At 43.4% G+C, this 22,497-nt stretch overlaps 1 protein-coding gene across 1 annotated transcript in view; it reads left to right on the top strand.

The window, feature by feature from the left end:
• Positions 1 to 22,497, top strand: part of adarb2 (adenosine deaminase RNA specific B2 (inactive)) — a 252,150-nt gene that overhangs the window by 216,644 nt on the left and 13,009 nt on the right. Inside the window, exons 5-8 of the mRNA XM_072679337.1 lie at positions 7,791 to 7,959; positions 9,445 to 9,593; positions 11,984 to 12,158; positions 20,697 to 20,878. Coding sequence (XP_072535438.1) covers positions 7,791 to 7,959; positions 9,445 to 9,593; positions 11,984 to 12,158; positions 20,697 to 20,878 — 675 coding nt within the window. The remainder of the gene's footprint in view (positions 1 to 7,790; positions 7,960 to 9,444; positions 9,594 to 11,983; positions 12,159 to 20,696; positions 20,879 to 22,497) is intronic.

Genomic DNA, 22,497 nt, shown 5'->3' with positions numbered 1-22,497 from the left:
CCCTCAAAGAACCTTTTTCATTTTAATCCACATTAGCTAGAACCCCCTTTGCTTGGCTAGCATGTTTCTCATTTATAGCTTATTGAAAAGATTTGCTTATAAGTGAATCAGAACCACATTCATGGACAAGACTCATAAAATACACCACTGGATTTACTGAGTTCATGAGAAAGTAGCAGGCTGCCGCCCTGTTTTACCCCTAAAATGTAATGCTATGGCTACTTTGCCTAATTTGCATATGCCATTACTGATTCATAACAGAACACTAGGCCACAAAAGTACCACCTGACCTCGACCTACTGCATATTACCCTACCAAAAAAGCTGATGTGGGTTGAATTGTCTGAGCCAAGTTACCAAAAAGCATCTCAGTATTAAGCTGAATGAGTGTTCAGTGCTAAGATGCTCTCGGGAAACCCAACCCCGGTCATTAATATGTATTAGTTCATTAATACATAATAAGCTGTTGCTTTCTTGTTTTGCAGAAAGTCATGTTTTTGTGATTTGTTGATATCAAAACAATTGACCTGAGAAGGGCGAAACGGTGGCAGTGCAGCTCCTCCACGGCCTCAGTCTGGCCTCTATCTGTGAGGAATTTAGTGTGTTCTCCCCCGTATCCGTATGGGTTTTCATCCCACCTCCCAAAAACACATGGTAGGTGACTTGATTATGCTAAGCTGGCCCCTAGATATTGGCTGTGTGGGTGAATGGGTGTGTGTGGTATGCTGCAATGGACTGCCACCCTGTCCACCACTGCTGCCCCTGCCATGTCTCAATGACTCTGGGTAGGCTTTGGGCCCACCACAACCCTTACCAGGTTGAAGTGGGCAAGAATATGGCAGAAGGTTGGAGACCTAATGGTTAGAGAAGTGGGCTTGCTGCAGGGTGGTGGCTTGGTTTGATCCCCAGGACCGGCATGGCTGAGGCACCTATTGCTGCTTATTGTGGAGGCTTAAGGCTTGGTTAACCGAGCGCTTGCCAGTTTTCAGCCTCCCTCACAAATTTTCTTTGGGCTTCAGCACAGCCAACAGGAGGACAGTTACCATGTCTGGAAGCCCCTCCCACACGGACCAAAGGCTAGTTTGTTGTGGCCAAATCAGTCCAGCAGGTTTAACTCCTCCCACTCAGTCCATGCAAAGATTAGCAACATCAGCAGCATCACACAACTAGCCCAGAGACTCAGCATCGTATTCCTACATTAAACTACCCACCAGTATATGACGGAGGGGTCTGTTTCTCGAGATCTTGCTGATAACAATTTGAATGAATGTTGAATTAATTATTAATTAATTAGTGAATTAAACACTTAGCAATTAGTTAACGCTGATCTTAGAGTTTAGCATTTAGCATTTTTAATCACAAATAAGAGTAATACTGGCCCACCGCTCAGCCCTGCGTTCACTCTGGTTCAGTTTAACTCTTTTTTGATTGGTCGCCTCGTGAAAAATGACTGGACTTGAACATGTTTAAACCGGGTGGAGTGAAAGCTGTGGTCAGTGCGTTTGGTTGAATTATGGGTGTATTTCCGAGGGCAGGGCAGTAGCCTCGGCCATTGATTACAGCTACTATTTATGCTTATGCATTTAAACTGCAGTGAACGCGGAAGTGTGATAATGGTCTATTCCATTGCATAGCTGTAATTAAAGATGAATGTATGAATGAATGAATTGATTATCAAATTAATTATGCTATTGTGTAATTACAGTAATAGCTAGTCTAAGGGTTTACAGATAAGCCGATATTAAGCATATTAGTGTGTTGGGCATGTCTGGATATTGACAGAATTTCTGTCTTCTACAGAATTCATGGAAAATACAATTACGTATCCAGCTGTTGAGCAGATTTATCAGTAGGTTTCAGTTGGTGCGTGATTAATCTGTAATCTGTTATGGCCTCGCAACACTACTCAGCTGAAATAACTGAGCCACGGAAAAAGCACTTCTTCTCAGCAACAATAACGGACAGCAGGTTGGTCATTCTTAGAAACTGTACAATTAAGTACAATTTCCGTCACAATGTGAGTCTGGCTTTGAGTTTCCGAGTGCGCTCACATGTCTGCCGAGCAGAGATAAACCGTGTTTGCCATGTTGTTTACTCCACCAGGCAGCGCAAGCGGAGTTCACACGCCGTGATTCTTTCACACCCCTCTTTGATGGCATGACTTTGTTCCCTTACACACTCTCTCATGCTCGCACATGCATGCTTTGTAGGGTGACCCCCGCTCTAGATAAAAGGAAGGCCCCCGTACGGTTGCTGGCGTGCCGGAAGCATTCGCTTTTGTATCTGCATGGCTGGAGTAACACACGCTCTTGAAGATCCTGATAACGATTTCACTTCTGAAAGCTGGAGAGCCTGCAGGCCCCCCGACTACTTCAACACACAGCGAGAGACCAACCTATACAACAATTTCATGCTGATACAGAGGTAAATTAGCGCGCTCTGCTTTCCCTCTCAGCAGCAGACTGATCTGCACTATCGTAGAGGGGAACAGTGAGGGGTGAGTGAGGAGCTGAGCCATGTGGGACATTTAGGTTGCTTTATGCTCAGACTAGCTCTCTTATGGTGACTGAAAAAACACCCATCACACACTAAACGACTGGGGATCATCCACTACACCACTTTTACCTACTGCTGAACCGAACCCAACACCACCCAAAACACGGGTGTCTAGGAGGCGCAGATTCCCGCCACCATTTGTGCTGACCTAAAACAAAAGGAAAACGAGAAACACTTTTTGTAAGGGGTAAAAGGTAGGAAGACGGGGTCAGCAGGGTCTGTACGGACTGCATAGGGAGTTGGAGGTGAGGAACACGGCACATGGTGGAGGCTACCCTACATACGAAGCAGATGTTGGTTGGCTATCTATGAGAATTTTCATTCCACCTTAAATGGTGCCTGTGACCTGACCTGACCTGTCTGACCTGTGCTGGCACTGGAATGTAGCTGCTGCGTGATTTAAGGTGGAATGTAAAATTAAAATTAAAATTAAAATTCGACCTTTCCTCTCTAGAGAGGTCACTCAGGTGCTCGTTCAGTCTCTCGTCACTTCAAGACTACTGCAACTCTCTTCTGGCTGGTCTTCCTCTGCGCACCATCATGCCCCTGCAACTCATCCAGAATGCAGTGGCACGGGTCGTCTTCAGAGTTCCTAAATTCAGCCATGTTACTCCACTGCTGCGTTCTCTCCACTGGCTTCCTGTAGCTGCTTCCCGCATCAGATTCAAAACCCTGACGCTGGCCTACAAAGCCAAGAACGGACCAGCCCCTCTGTACTTGATGGCAATGGTCAAAAGCCAATCGGCACCAAGAGCCCTTCCAGCTTTAAGAACGGCTCGGCTCGACCCGCCATCCCTCAAAATCCACGGAAGACAAGCGTCGACTTTTTTCTGTCCTGCACCAAAGTGGTGGAACGAACTTCCCCTGGGTGTCTGAATGGCAGAGTCCAACGCTCGCTGTCTTCAAACCCAGACTGAGACCCACCTCTTTAGAGAGTACTTGGGCAAATAGCAGAGTGGTCACCTTATTGACTTGTGTTTAGTAGAGTCTAGATTAGAAGATTAGAGGATCTTCGAATTTAGGCTAAATGCCTTAAATGTAAAATGTAAAATGCCTTAAATGTAAATGAATGACCAGCAAGCTGTTAAAGAGTGGGACTATATATATATGGCTAATTTGTAGCAAACCTTACCTAAAAATAAAAAAATCAATCCACTAATGCTACAGGACATTGTTATGATTGTGTCCTAGAACAAAAGCATGCTGATCCTGCAGGATAGAGATCACAGAGATCCTAGATGTGCTGGATTCCTCTGTGAGCAGCCCTTAGTGTAGGTACGATAAGTGCTGGACCAGGGCAGGTAGTGTACCTAGTGGACAGAATGTGAGAGCTGGTATTAATCTTCAGAGAGAGAGAGAGAGCGATAGGGCCTGGCACGGCTTCCTGGGACCATTTTGGAGCTTTAGAAACACAGGAGCTCTATGATGGATAGTATGGAGGTATTATAGCTGAGTGTGTGTGTGTTGTTGGAGAGAGAGAAAAAAGGAACATAACTCATTGCATTGGCTTTGTGCTAGGCCTCTTTTTTCTGCCCGCAGATACTTAGTCATTCTCTGAGATTTGTTTTCAGCAGTTATTTAATTAATTTATTGATTCATGCTCTACCTGAGTCTCATTCAGGGATCATATTCTGTTGTTTTATACTTCTCTTTTTTCTTTCCACACTGTGGACTCACAGGACACTGTGCTGTACAGGGTATACCAGCTATGTTCTACACTCAGTCATGCTTTCTTTTGCATATGTGATCACATCAGACAAACATGAGAGACCCCTCCAAGCTCAGTAAACCACATCTGAATCTGATGAGAACTACCCAGTGCTCCCCAGGTGGGAGTTGAGTGGTGTAAACAGAAAGTGATCTGATATGGTGTAATCAGAAAGTGATCTGATATCTTATGGTGGAATGAGAAAGTGGTCTGATATCTTATGGTGTAATCAGAAAGTGGTCTAATGTCTTATGGTGTAATCAGAAAGTAGTCTGATATATTATGGTGGAATGAGAAAGTGGTCTGATATCTTATGGTGTAATCAGAAAGTTGTCAAATATCTTATGGTGTAATCAGAAAGTTGTCAAATATCTTATGGTGTAATCAGAAAGTGGTCTAATGTCTTATGGTGTAATCAGAAAGTAGTCTGATATATTATGGTGGAATGGTCTGATATCTTATGGTGTAATCAGAAAGTTGTCAAATATCTTATGGTGTAATCAGAAAGTGGTCTAATGTCTTATGGTGTAATCAGAACGTGATCTGATATCTTATGGTGGAATGAGAAAGTGGTCTGATATCTTATGGTGTAATCAGAAAGTTGTCAAATATCTTATGGTGTAATCAGAAAGTGGTCTAATGTCTTATGGTGTAATCAGAAAGTAGTCTGATATATTATGGTGGAATGAGAAAGTGGTCTAATATCTTATGGTGTAATCAGAAAGTAGTCTGATATATTATGGTGTAACCAGAAAGTGGTCTGATATCTTGTGGTGGAATGAGAAAGTGGTCTAATATCTTATGGTGTAATCAGAAAGTAGTCTGATATATTATGGTGTAATCAGAAAGTGGTCTAATATCTTATGGTGTAATCAGAAAGTGGTCTAATATCTTATGGTGTAATCAGAAAGTGGTCTAATATATTATGGTGTAATCAGAAAGTGGTCTGATATATTATGGTGGAATCAGAAAGTGGTCTGATATCTTATGGTGTAATCAGAAAGTGATCTGATATCTTACAGTGTTATCAGAAAGTGGTCTGATATATTGTGGTGTAATCAGAAAGTGGTCTGATATCTTATGGTGTGAACAGAAAGTGGTCTAATATCTTATGGTTTAATCAGAAAGTGGTCTGATATCTTGTGGTGGAATCAGAAAGTGGTCTGATATCTTGTGGTGGAATCAGAAAGTGGTCTGATATCTTATGGTGTGAACAGAAAGTGGTCTGATATCTTGTGGTTTAATCAGAAAGTGGTCTGAAATATTGTGATGGAATGATAAAGTGGTCTGATATCTTATGGAATAATCAGAAAGTGGTCTGATATCTTGTGGTGTAATCAGAAAGAGGTCTTTTTGTTGGAACGGGTGTGAGATTAGACACGCATTAAGGAGTTTTGACAAAAAGAGAATTGGTATTTATGCTCCTGGGCTCCCCCTATAGTTGAGAGTTGTAAATACAAACCAAGCTTTGAGCTCCCTCTCATGGACAGCTGTACACATGCATTTGTTGATAGGCTGAAGGATACCAGACTACCATCGAAAGTTTAAGAACCAATAAGTGTAATAGCACTTCTGGGCCTGAAGTGGCAATGATAGAGATACCATTCTCCCTATTATAGTAAGTGGAGCATCAACGTGATTCTAAAGCTATTTCAGGGTAAAATTGCCACATAATGTTGCTTTAACAATCACTCCGCTCTCCAGTTTCCATCCGACAGCTCAAATCAGACTTCTGAACTCTCATAACTCTATATATATCCCTCTATCACTTTCTCTCCAAAGCCCCTGCCTTCACCCCTCTCCATCCCTCTCTCTCTTTTGCCCCTCGGCCCCTCCCTCCGTGCACCTCAGTCTTAGCAGGGAGTAAAAGGTGGCGGAATGGATTTCTAAGGCTACGCCTTTAACCCCGCCTCAATATTAGCTTTTATTATTGTTATTGCTGGCTAGCCGTGCCACAGCTCGCAATACTGTCTGGGCATCGGCTGATAAAAGCTCATATGTTGCCTCATAGCCTGCAGGTCTCGGGAAGCCAGTGAACCCTGAATTTTTTAAGCGATGGAGAGATTTTTTTCTCCCTTTTATTTTTCCAGGCGTGTACATGCTGAGCCTGCCAGCCAGCTTCATTCTTTCCAGAAAAAAAAAAGTCCCACGAAGTCTGTATTTGAGCCTGCTGTGTGAGCTGAACTGGAGCAGGTGGGAGCTGCGTTTGTGCCGGTGTTGTGAGTTTTGCGTTGCTGCAGTTTGTAAAATTGCGGGACAGATTCGCAGTGTGCACTGCACACGATCAGCATGCTGGCGGGACGCTGGCGACCACATGTCCTTGGAAAACCAAAAAATATATATCTGTTTAAAACAAGTTTCATAAGAAATATTAAAGCAATGTTATGAAGAATTTGTATCCTAAAACTGGTGCCTCACTGACTATAACAGGGAGCCACAGGCACCACCTTCAGATGCTGCTTCTGGATCTCTCAGATTGTCAACAAAAGCATGTGTACATCTGTCCATGAGGGTGCGCTCAAAACATGATTTGCATTTATTACAGTGGAGTAAAAGTGAATTAAACTCCCCAGCTGTAGGGGGTGCCCAAGAGTAAATATACCATTATTGTATAATGTTGCTTTAAGTGTCTCTATTAATAAATGTGTAATTACAGGTTAATTAACAGAACTTTTTAGAATTATAACAACGATGATTTACTCGCTGTTACAGATGGATGCAGTAGTACAGCGTATTGCTGCTGCGCAAAAAATCGTATATCTTCAATTTTGAGAAAGCTGTAGATTGAGAATTAATTTATTGTCAGATTAGCATTTTATTTCCTTTCTTTCCTTTTTTTATTTCCTCAAATTAGCATTTTATTGCCTTTTGTTTTATGATCATTAGATTTTCTAACAAACAACCTTTCAAAGAGCCTTGTAAATAATTAACTACAGTGAATAATCACACATCACACAGTATTTAAATCTCAGTTTTTGCTGTTTTTCACTTTTTAATAATAGGAATCTAGTATGAACCTGCCAGATTTATTTACCCGTTTTCTTCCCAATTTGGATCGCCAAATACCCAAACCATACACATATTCTCCTCTTATCACACGCAGTGCTCGTGACACTGGGAGGGTATAGACCAACACATGCCTGCTGCCAATGCGACGTCCCCTGGGCAACCAACATGCCTGTTCATCAAAGTGTCTTCCTCAGTATGAAGAGTGACTCAACCCATACAGTTCACCTAAATACAGTTTACATCCAAATGCAATCCTCAGTCCACTCCTCTGCTTCATTAGGCTTACTAGTCTAAGTGATGGGACTGTGGGTGGTGGGGTGAGGCTACTGATTTACATGAAATTGTGTGCACTCTCTGCCAAAGCCAAAACAGATTACCACAAGAATTAGTGTTAATTGTAACAATTACCGCTACGTATAATTAGTTATACTGGAATATTATTAGTAATTAAATATAAAAAATGAGTGGATAATCTAAGGTTCTCTCTCTCTCCCTCTCTCTCTCACTGCTTTCATCAGGGCTGGATGTGAGACAGGCAGAAGTGGTGGCTTTGTCCACGGGCACTAAGTGCATTAACGGAGAGTACATGAGCGACCAGGGCCTGGTGGTCAATGATTGTCACGCAGAGGTCACCGCCAGACGAGCTCTCCTGCGCTTCCTCTACTCTCACCTAGAGCTCCATCTCAGGTACGTCACACACATCTGGAAGTCTGCCGGTCCACTGCATCACAGAGTGGCAGCTGCTGCACATATGTTAGTTCCAAATGTTATTATGTTGTTGGTTTTGGAGATATAAGGTTTTTGAATGATAGCGATGATATTGTGCAATTTACTGTATTGTTTTATGTTTTTATTCAATATTTTATTATTATTTTTAATAATATTTGTTAATATTATAATGATGTTTTATTTATTTATATTTATATTTCTTAGGTTGTATTTATTTTAGTTTTTGTATTTATCAGTTGTTATTTTTTATTTGTGTTTTAATGTAATAATAAATTCAATATTAAACATATATTTTGACACTTTGTTATAGGATTCATTAATATTGCAAAAAAGGAAATAACTTAATAACACTTGGGTCCAAATATTCTATATGTGTCATAGAATAATAATAATGTCATAGAATAATTTCTATAAGTGTCATATTTGACCACTTGCAGTCGTTGTAATTTCTGTGCATCATAATCTTGACTGTCCTTCCAGATGCAGACTGAGGGAAACCTTCTCCTTTAATGTCATATTAGCATACACAGGAATGACCTCTGGATGCCCACACTGTATCTCTGTGAGCAGAAGGGGGAATGAAACCTCGTAGTCTGATTAGGCAGATAAATCAGTGCAGTTTTAGCCAAAATGCCACAATTGCCATCATGACACTTGGGCGGTCAGAGACAGAGACCGAGACAGAGAATTACATTCTTCCTGGCAAAGTGTCCTTCAGCAACTTCTGCCACAGCTAGAGTGAGAGTGTCAGAACTGGAATCCCCCCACCTCACTCGCCACCCCCCATACTCAACATTACTGCCCCTTAAAATCCCATTAAGAGTCCAAGTGTCTACAACACAACCAAATAACATTTATTAATATGAATTCATGTTTAAATGTAATAAATAAATAAATAAATAAATACTGTATAAATGAACGTTTGTCAGTATACTTTTTTTTGGGAGATGCCCCTGAATGTCGGTCAGTGGGGGTAAAAGTCACTTTAACTGTTCTGGTTGATTAGAGATGTTTTTTGATAGCCTGACTACAGTGTGTATGTGTGTGTGTGTGTGTGTGTGTGTGTGTGTGTGTGTATTATCTGCTTCCTGATCCTGTGCTGTGTGTGTGTGTGTGTGTGAAAGTGGGACAGTACAGTAGGGTTTTACTCTGTCTTCTGCTGTCCTCTTGCTGCAGAGCTTCACATCATCTGTGTTAAATAGCCACAACTCCCCCGTTCCCCTGTGTGTGTGTGTGTGTGTGTGTGTGTGTGTGTGTGTGTGTGTATGTGATGACAGTGATGGACTTCGCCTTGGTTCCAGCCAGGCCAGCATTTATCACTGCTGTTTTTGATTCATTATTACTGGAGAATGTGTACTAAACATTTTGGACAACAAATCCCTTTACATTGCACCTCTCTCTCTCTCTCTCTCTCTCTCTCTCTCTCTCTCTCTCTCTCTGCAGTAAGAGACCGGACGAGCAGCAGCGCTCCATCTTCATCCAGCATCGCTCCAGCTTCAGACTGCGAGAGAACATTCTCTTCCACATGTTCATCAGCACCTCACCCTGCGGAGACGCTCGCATCAACTCACCTTACGAACTCACCAATGACTGTAAGATATACACACACTCACACTCACACACACACACACACACCTACATGACTGTTTATAGGATATTGGGATCATATGTAGGTACTAGTGGTGCTACAGTACAGCATATTGTATTGCATTGTATTGAACTGTGTCGTAATGCAGCTAAGTGGATTTTATCATATCTAGCATATTAGCTCTTTATTAGCTAAGCTGAGAAATACATTCACAAAAAAAGTATCTGTTGGTAAAATCGTGTTTCTGAATTGTGCTCCTTATTTAGCTTTTATTATTTATTTATTTATTTTGTATTCCAGAGGCTGATTCACAAGTCAACCAGCCGGTTGACTTGCCCAGTTAGGGTAATTCTAGGCATGAACAATTAATTATTAAATGCCTGGAATAATCCACAGTGGTGGCAGTGGGGAGGTGGTGGCGTGGTGGTTAGAGAACTGGGTTATCAATGACAAACTTGTGGATTTGATACCCAGGTTCACCAAGCTGCCATTATTGGGCCCTTGACTCCCCTTGAGCCCTTAACCCTTTTTGCTCATCCCCAGATGCCACCATGGAGGCTACCCACCTCTCCCGGCACATATGCCCACTGTCCACCTGTGTATGTGTGTTTATGTGTAGTGGTCTATGTCTGTTAGGCACCTTACCTAGCAGGGGTAACACCACGATTCCCGAGGGTAAAGTTCAGCCATCACAATTTGATTGCGTTGACCCTCGCTTCTGCTGCAAAGGGGGCCTGCATTTGTGCTCTCCCTTTTTTGTTGACGGCAGGTGAACAACCGAAGTAATCCCACCCCCTGTGTTGGGCTCCAATGGAGTTATATGTATGTCATTAGGGACATATGCTGTGAATTCACCAACTCACTGTAAGACTCACTTTCTCAATTCCTCTCACACTGTTTTTGTCATTCTCCCGTCCCTCACACACACTCGCCGTCTTTCCCACGTGTGTCCGCTTCAGTTTTCTTTATTTTTTAAGGGATCGTATTTTTCCTTTTTCCACTCGTAGTTTCTGAAAGTGTCTGCCACGCTTTTGTCGCTGACTGTCAGACAGTGCGCTTCCCCCTTTTTTATGTCGCGTCCCATCCAGGGCCTTCTCGGCTGACATTTTAATGCTCAGCAGATAAAGAGAGATGGATATTTATTCGGATGTCGGGCTCTTCTTCTTCTTTTTTTATTTTTTCTGCGTCCGCCGGATTTTTAAGTGTGATAAATGTTATCTTTATGACAGATTTCCATCAAATAATTGCGCATCCACATTCATCACCCTTCACTTTTAAGCCAGATCAGTCCGTTTAGCCACTGTACCCGTGCATTTCTGTGAGTTGATGGCGCGGGCCTTTTATGAGCGAGAAGGCTGTCTGTGGCAACTTAATCATCAGAGTGGAGATGGGGGGGAGAAACTGTCTCTGAGGAAAGCTTTGAACTTCTCTCGCTTGGTCATTAAAGCGTTTAAGTGTTCATCAGTCAGCTTTTATAGATTAGCAAAATGGCTTATGCTCTGGGCCTGCGTAATACCTTTTGCCTCTCGCATCTCGCCGAGACTTCAGAGAGAGAAACTCTGAGCTTAGCGCTGGTCTGTCTGCAGCCGCACAGCCATGGCAACAGAACCAGGCAGGGAAATGAATCTTTAAGAAGCTTTGGGAGAGCAGCGTCTGATTATTGCCTTTTTCCTTGGCCTTGTTAGATCTAAATGTGTTTATCTGCACATGCAGGCCAAAGAATGGCTCCAAATCCTGGACCTTTTTTCTTCTTCTTCTTCTTCTTCTTTCTCAAATATGGTTTTGTAAACGCGATGCAAATAACTGTAATAACTGCCACCAGGAACTGGAAGAGACGCGAAAGCTCTGAACTGAAGAAGAAGAAGACTTGGGGAAAGTTACTTTCACAAGGAAAGTCTAAGACAGATCAAATTACCTGCTTAAAACTGAAGAAGTAGCATTAGTCCTCTTTGATGACGTCCCCCTCCTTTCAGAACACACGTGATACACTACATGTCCAAATGTTTGTGGACACCCCTTCCAATTAAGGCATTCAGCTGTGCAAATGCACACATACATACACACACAGCTCGTCTAGTCCCTGTACAGAATGAAGTAGGACTATCCGGAGCAGATAAACACCACTAGATGAACCTATTGGCACCATGCTGCCTAATGCCAGGTGTGAGCTAGAGGTTTATAAAGCCCACCAGGCATTGAGCTGTGGAGCTGTGTTCTCTGGAATGACGGAAGGTGCTCCATCCAGTACTTTGTGAATGAGGTGGGGTGGTGGTTGGAGGTGGTGCTAGCTCTCCCTGGGATGCTATCGGTGAATCTTACCTTTTTTCTAGCCTTGAATAAATCTTGTGTGAACGTCTGTTCTCTCGTGACGCTCATGCTGTGTTTTTGTTGCAGTCTCAGTGCACAGCAGCAGACACCTGGTGAAGAAGTTCCACAGCCACCTGCGGACCAAGATCGAGTCCGGGGAGGGGACCCTGCCGGTCAGGTGCAGAGTGCCCGTGCAGACGTGGGACGGAGTGCTGCAGGGCGAACGGCTCGTCACCATGTCTTGCACAGACAAGATAGCCAGGTATGTTAGCATACCCACGTACTGGCCAGCTTTTTGAGTTAACCCAGCGTAGTTTCTTCAGAGGTTCCCCTAATTCACTTTTGTTTGTTTACTTTCGGAACAATGTGCTTTATACAGTTGAATCCAAAAGTATTGGGACAGCTGCAAAATCATTGTTTCTTCTGAAATCAAGGGTATTTTAAAAGAAGTGTGTCCTGCTTGTTGGAGTAACTGTCTCTACTGTCCAGGGAAAAAGGCTTTCTGCTAGATTTTGGAGGAGCATTGCTGTAAGGATTTGTTAGCAATCAGCAACACAAGCATTAGTCAGGTCAGGATGCTGGATGATTCCAAACCCACTTCATCCCCCAACTCCCCATCTCATCCCATAAGTGTTGGTTGGAGCACCGTCGTTCATCGTTCCAGAGAACACAGTTCCTCCACTGCTCCACAGCTCAGTGCTGAAGGTCTTTATACCCCTCTAGCCCACACCTGGCATTAGGCAGCATGGTTCCAGTAGGTTCATGTTTATCTGCTCCAGAAAGCCTAATTCTGTTGGTGCAACTTAAAGTACCTGAATGCATTCATTAGAAGGGGTGTCCACAAACAAATGGACATATAGTGTTTTTGCATTTAAGCACAAACATCACAATATCAGCTTATACAAGCATGGAGGTCAAGATGCTTTGGAGGATTGGTGCTGCTTTGCTGCAGAAGGGCCTGGCAAACATTCCATCATAGACTCCACTATAAATTCTTTATTCAATCAGAGGGTGCTTGAGGAAAATGTGAGACCTTCGGTCTGAAAACTGAAGCTGAAGCAGAAGTGGACCATGACAATGACAATGACCCATAACAGTCCAGTAAATCCACCAAAAAAAAGAAATGGAGAGTTCTGGAGTGCCCTGCGCTGTTAAAAGTAGGAGATCCATGAGGAATTTTTGGAGGTTCTTTAGTTTAAAACTATGGAGGAACCTCATAAGTTGCTTTGATGAACTTTCAAGGAAACCTTTTCTTCTAAAACCCTTTCCTCAAAGCACCGTAAGAGGTTCCTCCACAGTTTCAAACTCCAAAGAACCTCCAGAAGTTCCTCAAGGATCTTCCACTTTTAACAGTGTAACGTTCCTAACTTGTGCCTGTAGGTTCACCACACAGCACTGAGACTAAAATCTGAGAGGCTCTTTTTGATAGATTCAGATCAGCTGCTTTAAATTCAGAGGCAGAGCTCGAGCCTGCGAACAGAGAGCAGCTTCGGCCTCAGAGCACAGCAGCCACCAACAGTGTGGGCTCTTAGACAGGAGTCCCAGCATCCCCAGTGACAGAGCCGCAGGGACGTATTGATTTAGGGTTTATCTTTATTAGAGGATTACTTTTTATGAAGGCACGTCAGCTCTGTTTAAACAGGGCACTTTCTCCAGCGCCCTTTAATGACTGAGGAAAAGGTTGGCCTGATATTTGCCTTTAAGGACAGCACGTCGTCAGCAGCTGCACCACCCTGGCTGGTCACCTGCAGTTTGGTACTGCTTGTGCATAATGACCGCTCTTGTTCTGAAATGCTGCTTTAATAATCCCTCAGTAATTAGTTCATATGGTGGATATGTCAGAGCGTTAATCCACGTCCTCCTGGGCCTGCTGCTGTACTGTGGCCTCTTAAAGGAGCCATATGGAGAAAATCTGAGTTTGCATAGCTTTTTTTATTCAGAATGAAACAATATATTTTTACTATAATTTACTAATTTACTAATAATTTACTGCCCAGTTGATATTATCTGTAAATGGATACCACGTCTTGACATTTGGGAAAACTAAATATATATATAATATATATAACTAAATATATATAAAGATCATAATAGCTGTGATGTCCCAATCATGAATTATTAAGGATGTTGATCAAGATATGCCTTCGTAGCACCACTTTATGGCACCATAACCTGTAGTAAACTGTATGTCCAAATGTTTGTGGACACCCTTTCAAATGAATCTGTTCAGCTACTTAAAGTTGCATCCATCGCTGATGTGCACAAATGTACAAATTCACACACACACAGCCTCTGTGGAGCAGATAAATCAGATGAACCTATTGGCACCATGCTGCCTAATGCCAGGCGTGGGCTAGAGGCATATAAAGCCCCCCAGCATTGAGCTGTGGGGCAGTGGAAGAACTGTGTTCTCTGGAATGATGGATGGTGCTGCATCCAATACTTTTGGGATGAGTTGTGGAGTTGGGGATGATGAGGTGGGGTGGTGAGAGTCTATCTTGCATTTGTTGGAGTAACTGTCTCTACTGTCCATGGAAGAAGGTTTTCTACTAGACTTAGGAGGAGGATTGCTGTGAAGATTTGATTGCATTCAGAGACAAGAGCGTGAGGTTGGTGAGGTCAGGAGGTTGTTTGATCACCACTCTCTTGATCTCCTCCACAACTCCCCAAATCATCCCAAAAGTATTGGATGGAGCACCATCACCATCATTCCAGAGAACACAGCTCTTCCACTGTTCCACAGCTCAATGCTGGGGGGCTTTATACCCCTCTACCCCACGCCTAGCATTAGACATGGTTTCAGTAGGTTCATGTTTATCTTCTCCAGAGAGTCCAGAGATTCTATTGGCGGTACTTCTTTACAAGGACTAGACAGGTGTGTGTTTGTGTGTATTTGCTCAAGCAGCTGAATGCATTTATTAGAAGGGGTGTCCACAAACATTTGGAGTAAGACTAAGTAATAAAACAGCCTGTTTAGTTGTAAAAAGGATAGAGTGAGCTTGGATAATGATCTTTTTATAAGTGGACATAAAATGCAGTACTATACAAATGTAGCCAGAGATAGAGACCGAGACAATGTCAGAGTGAATGCCCTGTTTGTCGCTCTATCAGCATGAGGGTATGAAAGACGTTATCCCACTCTTAACGGCGTAATGAAGACCCCGGAGCGTGGTTTAAAGCCCTCTGTAGGCCGGGAAGTGAGTAAGCGCGGTGCCGGAGAGGAAGCTGTTTAAGGCTGTAAGATGACATTGTGTTAACAGAGTGTGAACGGACGGGTCTGTCTCAGTCTCACCCTCCCTGGTTCCGCCTGCCTCAGTAGCCTCCTCATTCCTCTCTCATGTTTGCACCCTGTCTGCAAGCTCTGGGAATGTGACAACTTCACACTATACACACACACACACACATACACAAGCAGCTGTGTTTGCATTTATTAACATATGCTTGATTTAATTATGACCATCAGCTTCCCTTCGTTTGTTTTTGTTGATGTGTAGCTTCCTTAATGGTTCATGCCAATGTTTAGAGCACTCCAGCACTTCACCAAAAGACCTATAATTAATATGGAGGCATTTCCTGTCAACACACTGCCGAAAGTAAGGGTCTACGGGCTCCGAGTGGCTCAGCTGCCAATATGGCCCGGGGGTCGCAAGTTCAAATCCTGAGTCATGCTGCTGTGCCATCAGCAGCTGGAGTCCAAGAGAGCACAAATGGCCATACTCTCTCTGGGTGAGTAGATGGTGCTCATGTTGGCTGGCGATGTTGGCAGGTGCGTTAGCTGGTGTGGTTGAGCTGGGGAAGCTGGTCACTTTTCTCCAAGTGTGTCGGCTGTCTGGCAGTTCGAAAAGAGGCGATGGCTGGCATCATATGTATCGGAGGATACCCTCCTCCTAGTGTCAGGAGCATTGCTAGTGCTAGGGGGAGTTATGAATGCGTGGGTTGGTGCTACCAAATTGGGAGGGAAGTGAAATAATTGAAAGCATCTGACACCCTGAGACTGGTAGATGTGGGTGCAGGACTCCCTCTGAATCCTCTAAACCAGGGGTGGGCAATGTCAGCCTGAGTCCAGCACACTTTGCCGTTTATCCTGCTCTGACAGAGCTACTAAACCTGGCAATGAACAGGTGTGCTTGAGCAGAAAAGGCAAAAAACTGCAGGAATCCATCCATCCAGTACCAGAATTGCCATCCCTTTACCATCCCTGCTCTAAATTAATAATATCATACATAATTGGCTATATATATATATATATATATATATATATATATATATATATATATATATATATAAAACCAATAGGACCAAACTGTGATGGCTAGATGACTGGGCAAGAACATCCCCAAAACATCAGGCAGGTCTTGTGGAGTGTTCCTGGTATGCATTGGTCAGTACCTACCAAAAGGTCAAGAAAGGTCAACCGACGAACCAGCGACAGGGTCATGGGCACTTAAGGCTCATTGATGCAATCCATTGAAGCCCCACATCACAACTTGCAACACCGTGAAAGACATCTTCAGAGATCTTGTGTCTTGACGGATCAGAGCTGTTTTGATGCGTGAGGAGGGGACCTGCACAATAAATGGCAGGTGGTTTTAATGTTATGGCTGATCCCTGTAATGACAGGGCAGTCTCTGCTCCTGCACTGGTCTATTAAGGTCTATTACACACAAGCAAAAAGGGTTCTGTGTAGTATTGAAAAGAGGTTCTATGGTTTTTCTCTTGCACACTCCTGAGCTTCTGTGTGTGAGGCAGTTCATGTGCACACACTCACAGAGGTGAAGCTTTCCCCCCCTCAAAGCTCTGTTAATTTGACCGATTTGATTCAGTCGGTAAGAGCTGGGAAGAGTTCGATTAAATCTGGCCAGGTCACAGTCCGGGGTGAAAGCAATTACTTCACAAAAAACCCTCAGAATAATACAGAAAGGGGCATCCGGCCTTCTTCCACAGCGAGCTCGCTGACACTCTTTGTCCCTTTTATAACCCTGTAAATGATCCCTCTCTGCCATTGGAGAGACTGGGGCACTAAGGGAGAGCTGATCAAGGTCATCATCAAGAGCAGGGCCGAGAACAAGGCTTAAACTAACTGTCCCTGTTACACTGCTGCTGTGGAGCTCCTCGGGCTTGACCATCGGCCCGCAAATCGTACATGGTTCAGCATCGTTTTTGGAAGGGGAAAGACCCTGATTTTTCTGAATTTCCAAGTAGCTAAATTACCAAGAATTGCTCCATTCTAGAGAAACTTGCGGAGTCTGAAGTGTAGTTTACAGTGGTGGTGCATGGAAAAAGACATCTGGAGAGTTTAATGGCTGTAAGAGCTACAGCACAGAACAGTTCTACACAGCAGTCACATGCAGATACATTGCCTGGTGCCTGAGACACAGTTTCGTGATAGATTTGAGATTAGAGCTTGGCTTAATCAATTGGCTCAGTGTATTTAAGGTCGACTGCTACATGCAAGGTGTTTCTAAGCAAAATAGTATAAAAAGAACTGTATTTTCCAGACGTACCACTATTTTACTCTCCTCAGCATTTCATATATGACTCAGAATACACGTGCACTGGTTCACTGATGCATTTTGACAGTAAATAAAATGAATCTTGTAGTGTATACTGGTGTTGTATACATGGTGATCCCTGGTTTCTGTCATCTCCACTGTAAAGAAACCTGAGTCAGTGAGTTTCTCTGTAATTGACCATTTCAGCCCAAACCTAAAACATCCTCCCTCGATTTCTCTCTCCATCCCTTTATCTGGATCTCAATCTGAATCAGAATCAGAATCATTTATTAGTGTAAAATGAATTTGATGTGTCTTTAAACACAGAAATAACAACAGGCATGTAGGCATTAGGGTGTCACGCAATGTCATTAAAGGTGTGTCATTATGGCCATATGATTTAAGATTTATATAGTCTATCTATATGTCCGAATGTTTGTGGACACCCCTTCTAATAAATGCGTTGATCTGCTTTAAGTGGCACCCATTGCTGACCCAGCTTGTCCTAGTTCATATAGAGAAGCACTGAAGAAAATAAACATGAGCCTATTGGCACCATGTCTAACACAAGGCATAGACTACATTTACATTTATGGCATCTAGCTGACACTCTTATCCAGAGCGGCGTACACGGTTACTTATATTAGAGAGGGATGGACCAATGGACCACTTACAGATGGAATAATGGCATTGGATCACTGCCCAGTATAAAAACTTACGGTTTACTGTACAGTCCTGTACGTATCTCCTCTGTTTAGGCAGGCGGGATGCCGGGTTGTGGCTCTGGTGGAATTGCGGTCGTCACAGTTATTATTATTATTATTTTCTTGCGGAAGCACTAAGGTATACGGAGCTGATTGAGCGGAGTGGATGTTTAATTAAGTCGATGACTGCTTTAATTGAAGGCTTAAATGGTTTTGCCTGGGAATATGATCCTTTATATTCCGTTTGAGTTTTATGTAGATGAACACATTACTTTAATGGCCTCTCGCGTTTTACAAGGCGAAGGAGAGAGTATGGTGTTGAGGGAGAAGTTGAAGAGGGGTTAGTAGGAGGGAGGACCCCCCCCTCTCTTCATCCCCTTTAAGTTCATACACAAGCCAGATGGCTGTCTTTTCTTGCATGAGATTAAAAGATGTTTCTAATTCACGCCGTTGCATCCCGGGCAAATGGATATCACAGGGCTCAGTCATTTCTGTTCTGAAAGATCCACAACTTGGAGGGCGAGAGAGCGAGAGAGAGAGGGCTGGAGATGGAGAGAAGGGGGTTGAGAAGGCTAGGTGAGAGAGGTTCTCCACATTTGTTCCTGAGGAACGCTGGGCTCTGCAGCGGGCGCCGCAAGCTTCCTGGAAAGCGGTCGATGTTAATTGACTGCTTTGGGAGGCAAAAACTATAATGGTTCATTATTAGGCATGAAGAGAGATGCGAGAGAGGTGATTGCAATAATTACAGACATGATAAAAAGACATTAATTAACCAAAAAGAACAATGGTGAAAAATTAGCAGCATAATGTTTGTCAATGATTGTCTTTTCATAAGTTCATTAGCTTATGCATATGAGAACACAAGCAGCAAAACACTCTCATCCAGCCAGAAAAGCTCAGCATCAATAATTCAGGCTTTCATTAAATATTTCTTTCCTAATGCATTCATTTAATCATGCGTTTGCAATTAAAGCCATACAGCATAATTCATCACCTCATGGTAAAATATTCTCTGCCTTTTTTTTGGATCTAATGGCACTGTGTTCCTTCCTGCCTTGCGCTCTCAAAGCGGGCGACTAGGCCTTTGTGCACTTAGTCATATGCAATATGCAAATTCAGGAGTATACTTTATACATTCTTTGCTAATGTAGGTTTTGCGCTAATGAGCATGATAATCTGACCCCTGGGTGACAGATGGACTGGGAGATGGACAATACAGGTCCAGAAAGTAAATATAGGACCTGAATTGTCCATCTCTTTGAACAAGTGTGCATGTTTTCAGTTGCCACAAACTGTCTACTGTTTCACATCGGCTTCCTTTCCTTCAATTTCTTTGTTTTTTGCACTGTTTTCTATGGTTTACTTCCCCACTGGCCGAAAGCAACTTTTCCACATGGCTCAGGAGTTTCCCTATTGCCATATCACAGCTATGAGGCTTCCCAGGCTGCCGCCTGAGTGACTTTGCATCGTGGCTCATGGCCGGCTGTCATAGTGACTCTACTTCCTAGCTCTGATTTTTCCACAGGCCACTACTGAAGCTTGGGTATTTTTCCAGGCCTGCCGTCGGAATTACTCTACATTCTGGTCTGAATGTCTTCCCAGGCCCACTGTTAGCGTGACTGTATATCACAATTTGGATTTTTCCACAGCCCACCCTTGGAGTGACTCTACATTCATTGCGGCTTGGATTTTTGCAGGACCCGCTGCCAAAGCGACTCTATATTCTACACCATGAGTTTTTTTTCAGGCCTACCGCCAGAATTTCACTACAGCACGGCTTGAATGTTTCCCGATCCATAGTGACGGTACATCGCAGTTCAGCAGCTGGAGTTCTAAGTATTGCGACTTAGATTTTACTGAGCCCTCTGCCGAAATTACTCTGAATTGCGCCTTAAATGTTTTCCCATGCCCACTGCAAGAGTGACTATATATGCGGCTTGGATGTTTCCGTGCCTCCTGCAACTGGAGCAACTCTACATTGCCGACCCTCCGTCAGAGTGACTACATAGTGACAAAACATTTAGGACAATTCTGCTCAGCCGAGCTTATCCCAATGTAACCTTCTAGCCAAGACATTGCACTAGGGAATGTTGACTTTCGGGAGGATAATGATCATCACACCTCAAAATCCACAATGGACTACCTCAAGAGGTGCAAGCTGGAGGTTTTTGTTATGCCACTCAGTCCCCCAACCTAAACCACACCTAAATCATCGAAAATCTGTGGATAGACCTCAAAAAAAGAGCAGTGCGTGCAAGACGACCCAAGGACCTCACAGAACGTTGCTTCTGGCTCCTTTTAATTTTAATAAATAATATTAATAATAATTAAAATAATAATATTAAAGACACACTTCCTCTTTATCTTCATTCCTATTGAAAATCAGGTCATCTTTTGCTCATTTAGCTTCTCACAGTAGCATATTTTGACCAGGGGTGCCCAGATTTTTGCCCAAACTGGATATGGACTGTATATGCCACTGTATAGTGTAACCAGGTCACACTAGAGCCTGTGCTATACTTCCTTTTAAAAAGGTCAGGTAAGGTCAAATCCATGTCTCTGTTTCTTCTCTTTACTCACTGCGGTTTTTCTCTGTCTGTGCAGGTGGAACGTGCTTGGCCTGCAGGGGGCGCTGCTCAGTCACTTTGTGGAGCCGGTTTATCTGACCAGTCTGACAGTGGGCAGTCTGAGACACACCGGTCACCTCTCCAGAACGCTTAGCCAGAGGCTGGAGCGCCTGGGGCCACTTCCGTCCTGCTACCGGCGCAACCAACCACTCCTCAGCAGTACGAGCATCTTAACACACTCTCTTTCTCTCTCTCCACACTTTCACTGCGACACACACACACACACTACAGAGTACATTCCCTGTGGGTCCCCTGCTCTAACAACACCGGAACCAACTCATCAGCTAATTTTGAAGTACTACATGAGCGCTGAATCAGATGTGTTAGAGCAGGAAACACACTGGAGGACACATCTCCAGGAAAGCTCGGGCCGACAGGTGACAGCTCACTCAGGTGTGGGACTGTGAGAGTCTTGGGTAGGCAGGTGTCGAACATATGAACATGTGAAGGGAATGTGAGGTCTCATAGAGATTTCTTGAGATGTACATCAAGAAGGATGGAAATCTACACTGTGGTTTGATTCAGATGCGAGGTCTGAAAATGATTCAGGGAACATGAATCTTAAATTTGACTCACTGAATCACTGTTTAAATATACAGGGTTCCTCAGCTCTAGGGTTCCTAGATCAGAGCTGACCAGCTTTCCATCACGACACTAAAACATATTTAACATATCCAAAGAAGAAGAGGACCTGCGTCTACGGTTGAAGGTGCTACATTTAAAACATCCACCCAAATGTCCATTTAAACATCTGCTCTTTCCAGTTTGTGGATGGAGAGTCTGTTATGAAGCTCTGGTGAAGCTCTGGACACATCAAGCACCTGTGAGGTCATCAGGTAGGACGTTAGCCTAAGAGCTAACCTCAGAGCCTCATAAGCACTCGATACGTCCGCTTTGCCGGAGCTTCATAACCTTCAGAGTCATTTCTCGGGGTGAGGACGTTCTGGTGTTGGTTTCTCCTCCACAACTTGGTAAAAGCAGACGTTTATACGGACGTCTGGGTGGATGTTTTATATTTAGCTCCCCCAACCACAGACACGGGTCTTCTTCTTTGGAAGGCAGTGGGTATAAGTTATATGGTGCTTCACAACAGTCAGATCTTTCTGTGCTGTGGTCAGAACAGTGCTGTTCAGGCCAAATTCTCCTTTTCTTCCAGTGACACCCTCTATCTGAGCCCATTATACTATTCACTGTATGTTTATTATCACTGTGGTTATAATCTGTATCAGTGGGTTTGCTTTCACACTGGACGTTCTACACAAAGCAAACAAAGATGGCCACCCCGATAGTTTACTAGAAAATGAGGTGGATGGTATAAGTATTGTCTTATTAACTCAATCACATTTCCAAAAAAACACTTTTTACTTATTGCATTTTCTTCACAATCATAATCTCTTTTACAAACATGGATCTTTGTGAAAGTAAAAGTGGTTTCTTCTCCTTGGTAACTTTTTTTAAGCACTTTTCTCAACAACAGATTGAAGAAAAATCTTCTATATAGGAATAGATTGCTGAATGCAGCCCAGCGTTTGTCTTAGAGATGTGTGAGTGTGAAGAACCTTTAAAATGGTAAAGATTCCCTACTAGAGGTTCTTAAGACCTTTTAAAAGGTTCTTCACACTCCCACAAACATAGTTCTTTGTAGAACTAACAGTGGTTCTTATATGGCATCGCTCATCACACAAACACTAGTGTACGAGGGGCAGTGAGCATACACACACACATCCGGAGCGGTGGGCAGCCAACTCCAGCGCCCAGGGAGCAGCTGGGGGTTAAGT

The sequence above is a fragment of the Salminus brasiliensis genome, chromosome 5 (genome assembly GCF_030463535.1).
Source record: "Salminus brasiliensis chromosome 5, fSalBra1.hap2, whole genome shotgun sequence".
NCBI lineage: Eukaryota > Metazoa > Chordata > Actinopteri > Characiformes > Bryconidae > Salminus > Salminus brasiliensis.
Note: the sequence above shows the minus strand (reverse complement) of the source record. Positions and strands in the feature narration are given on the sequence as shown.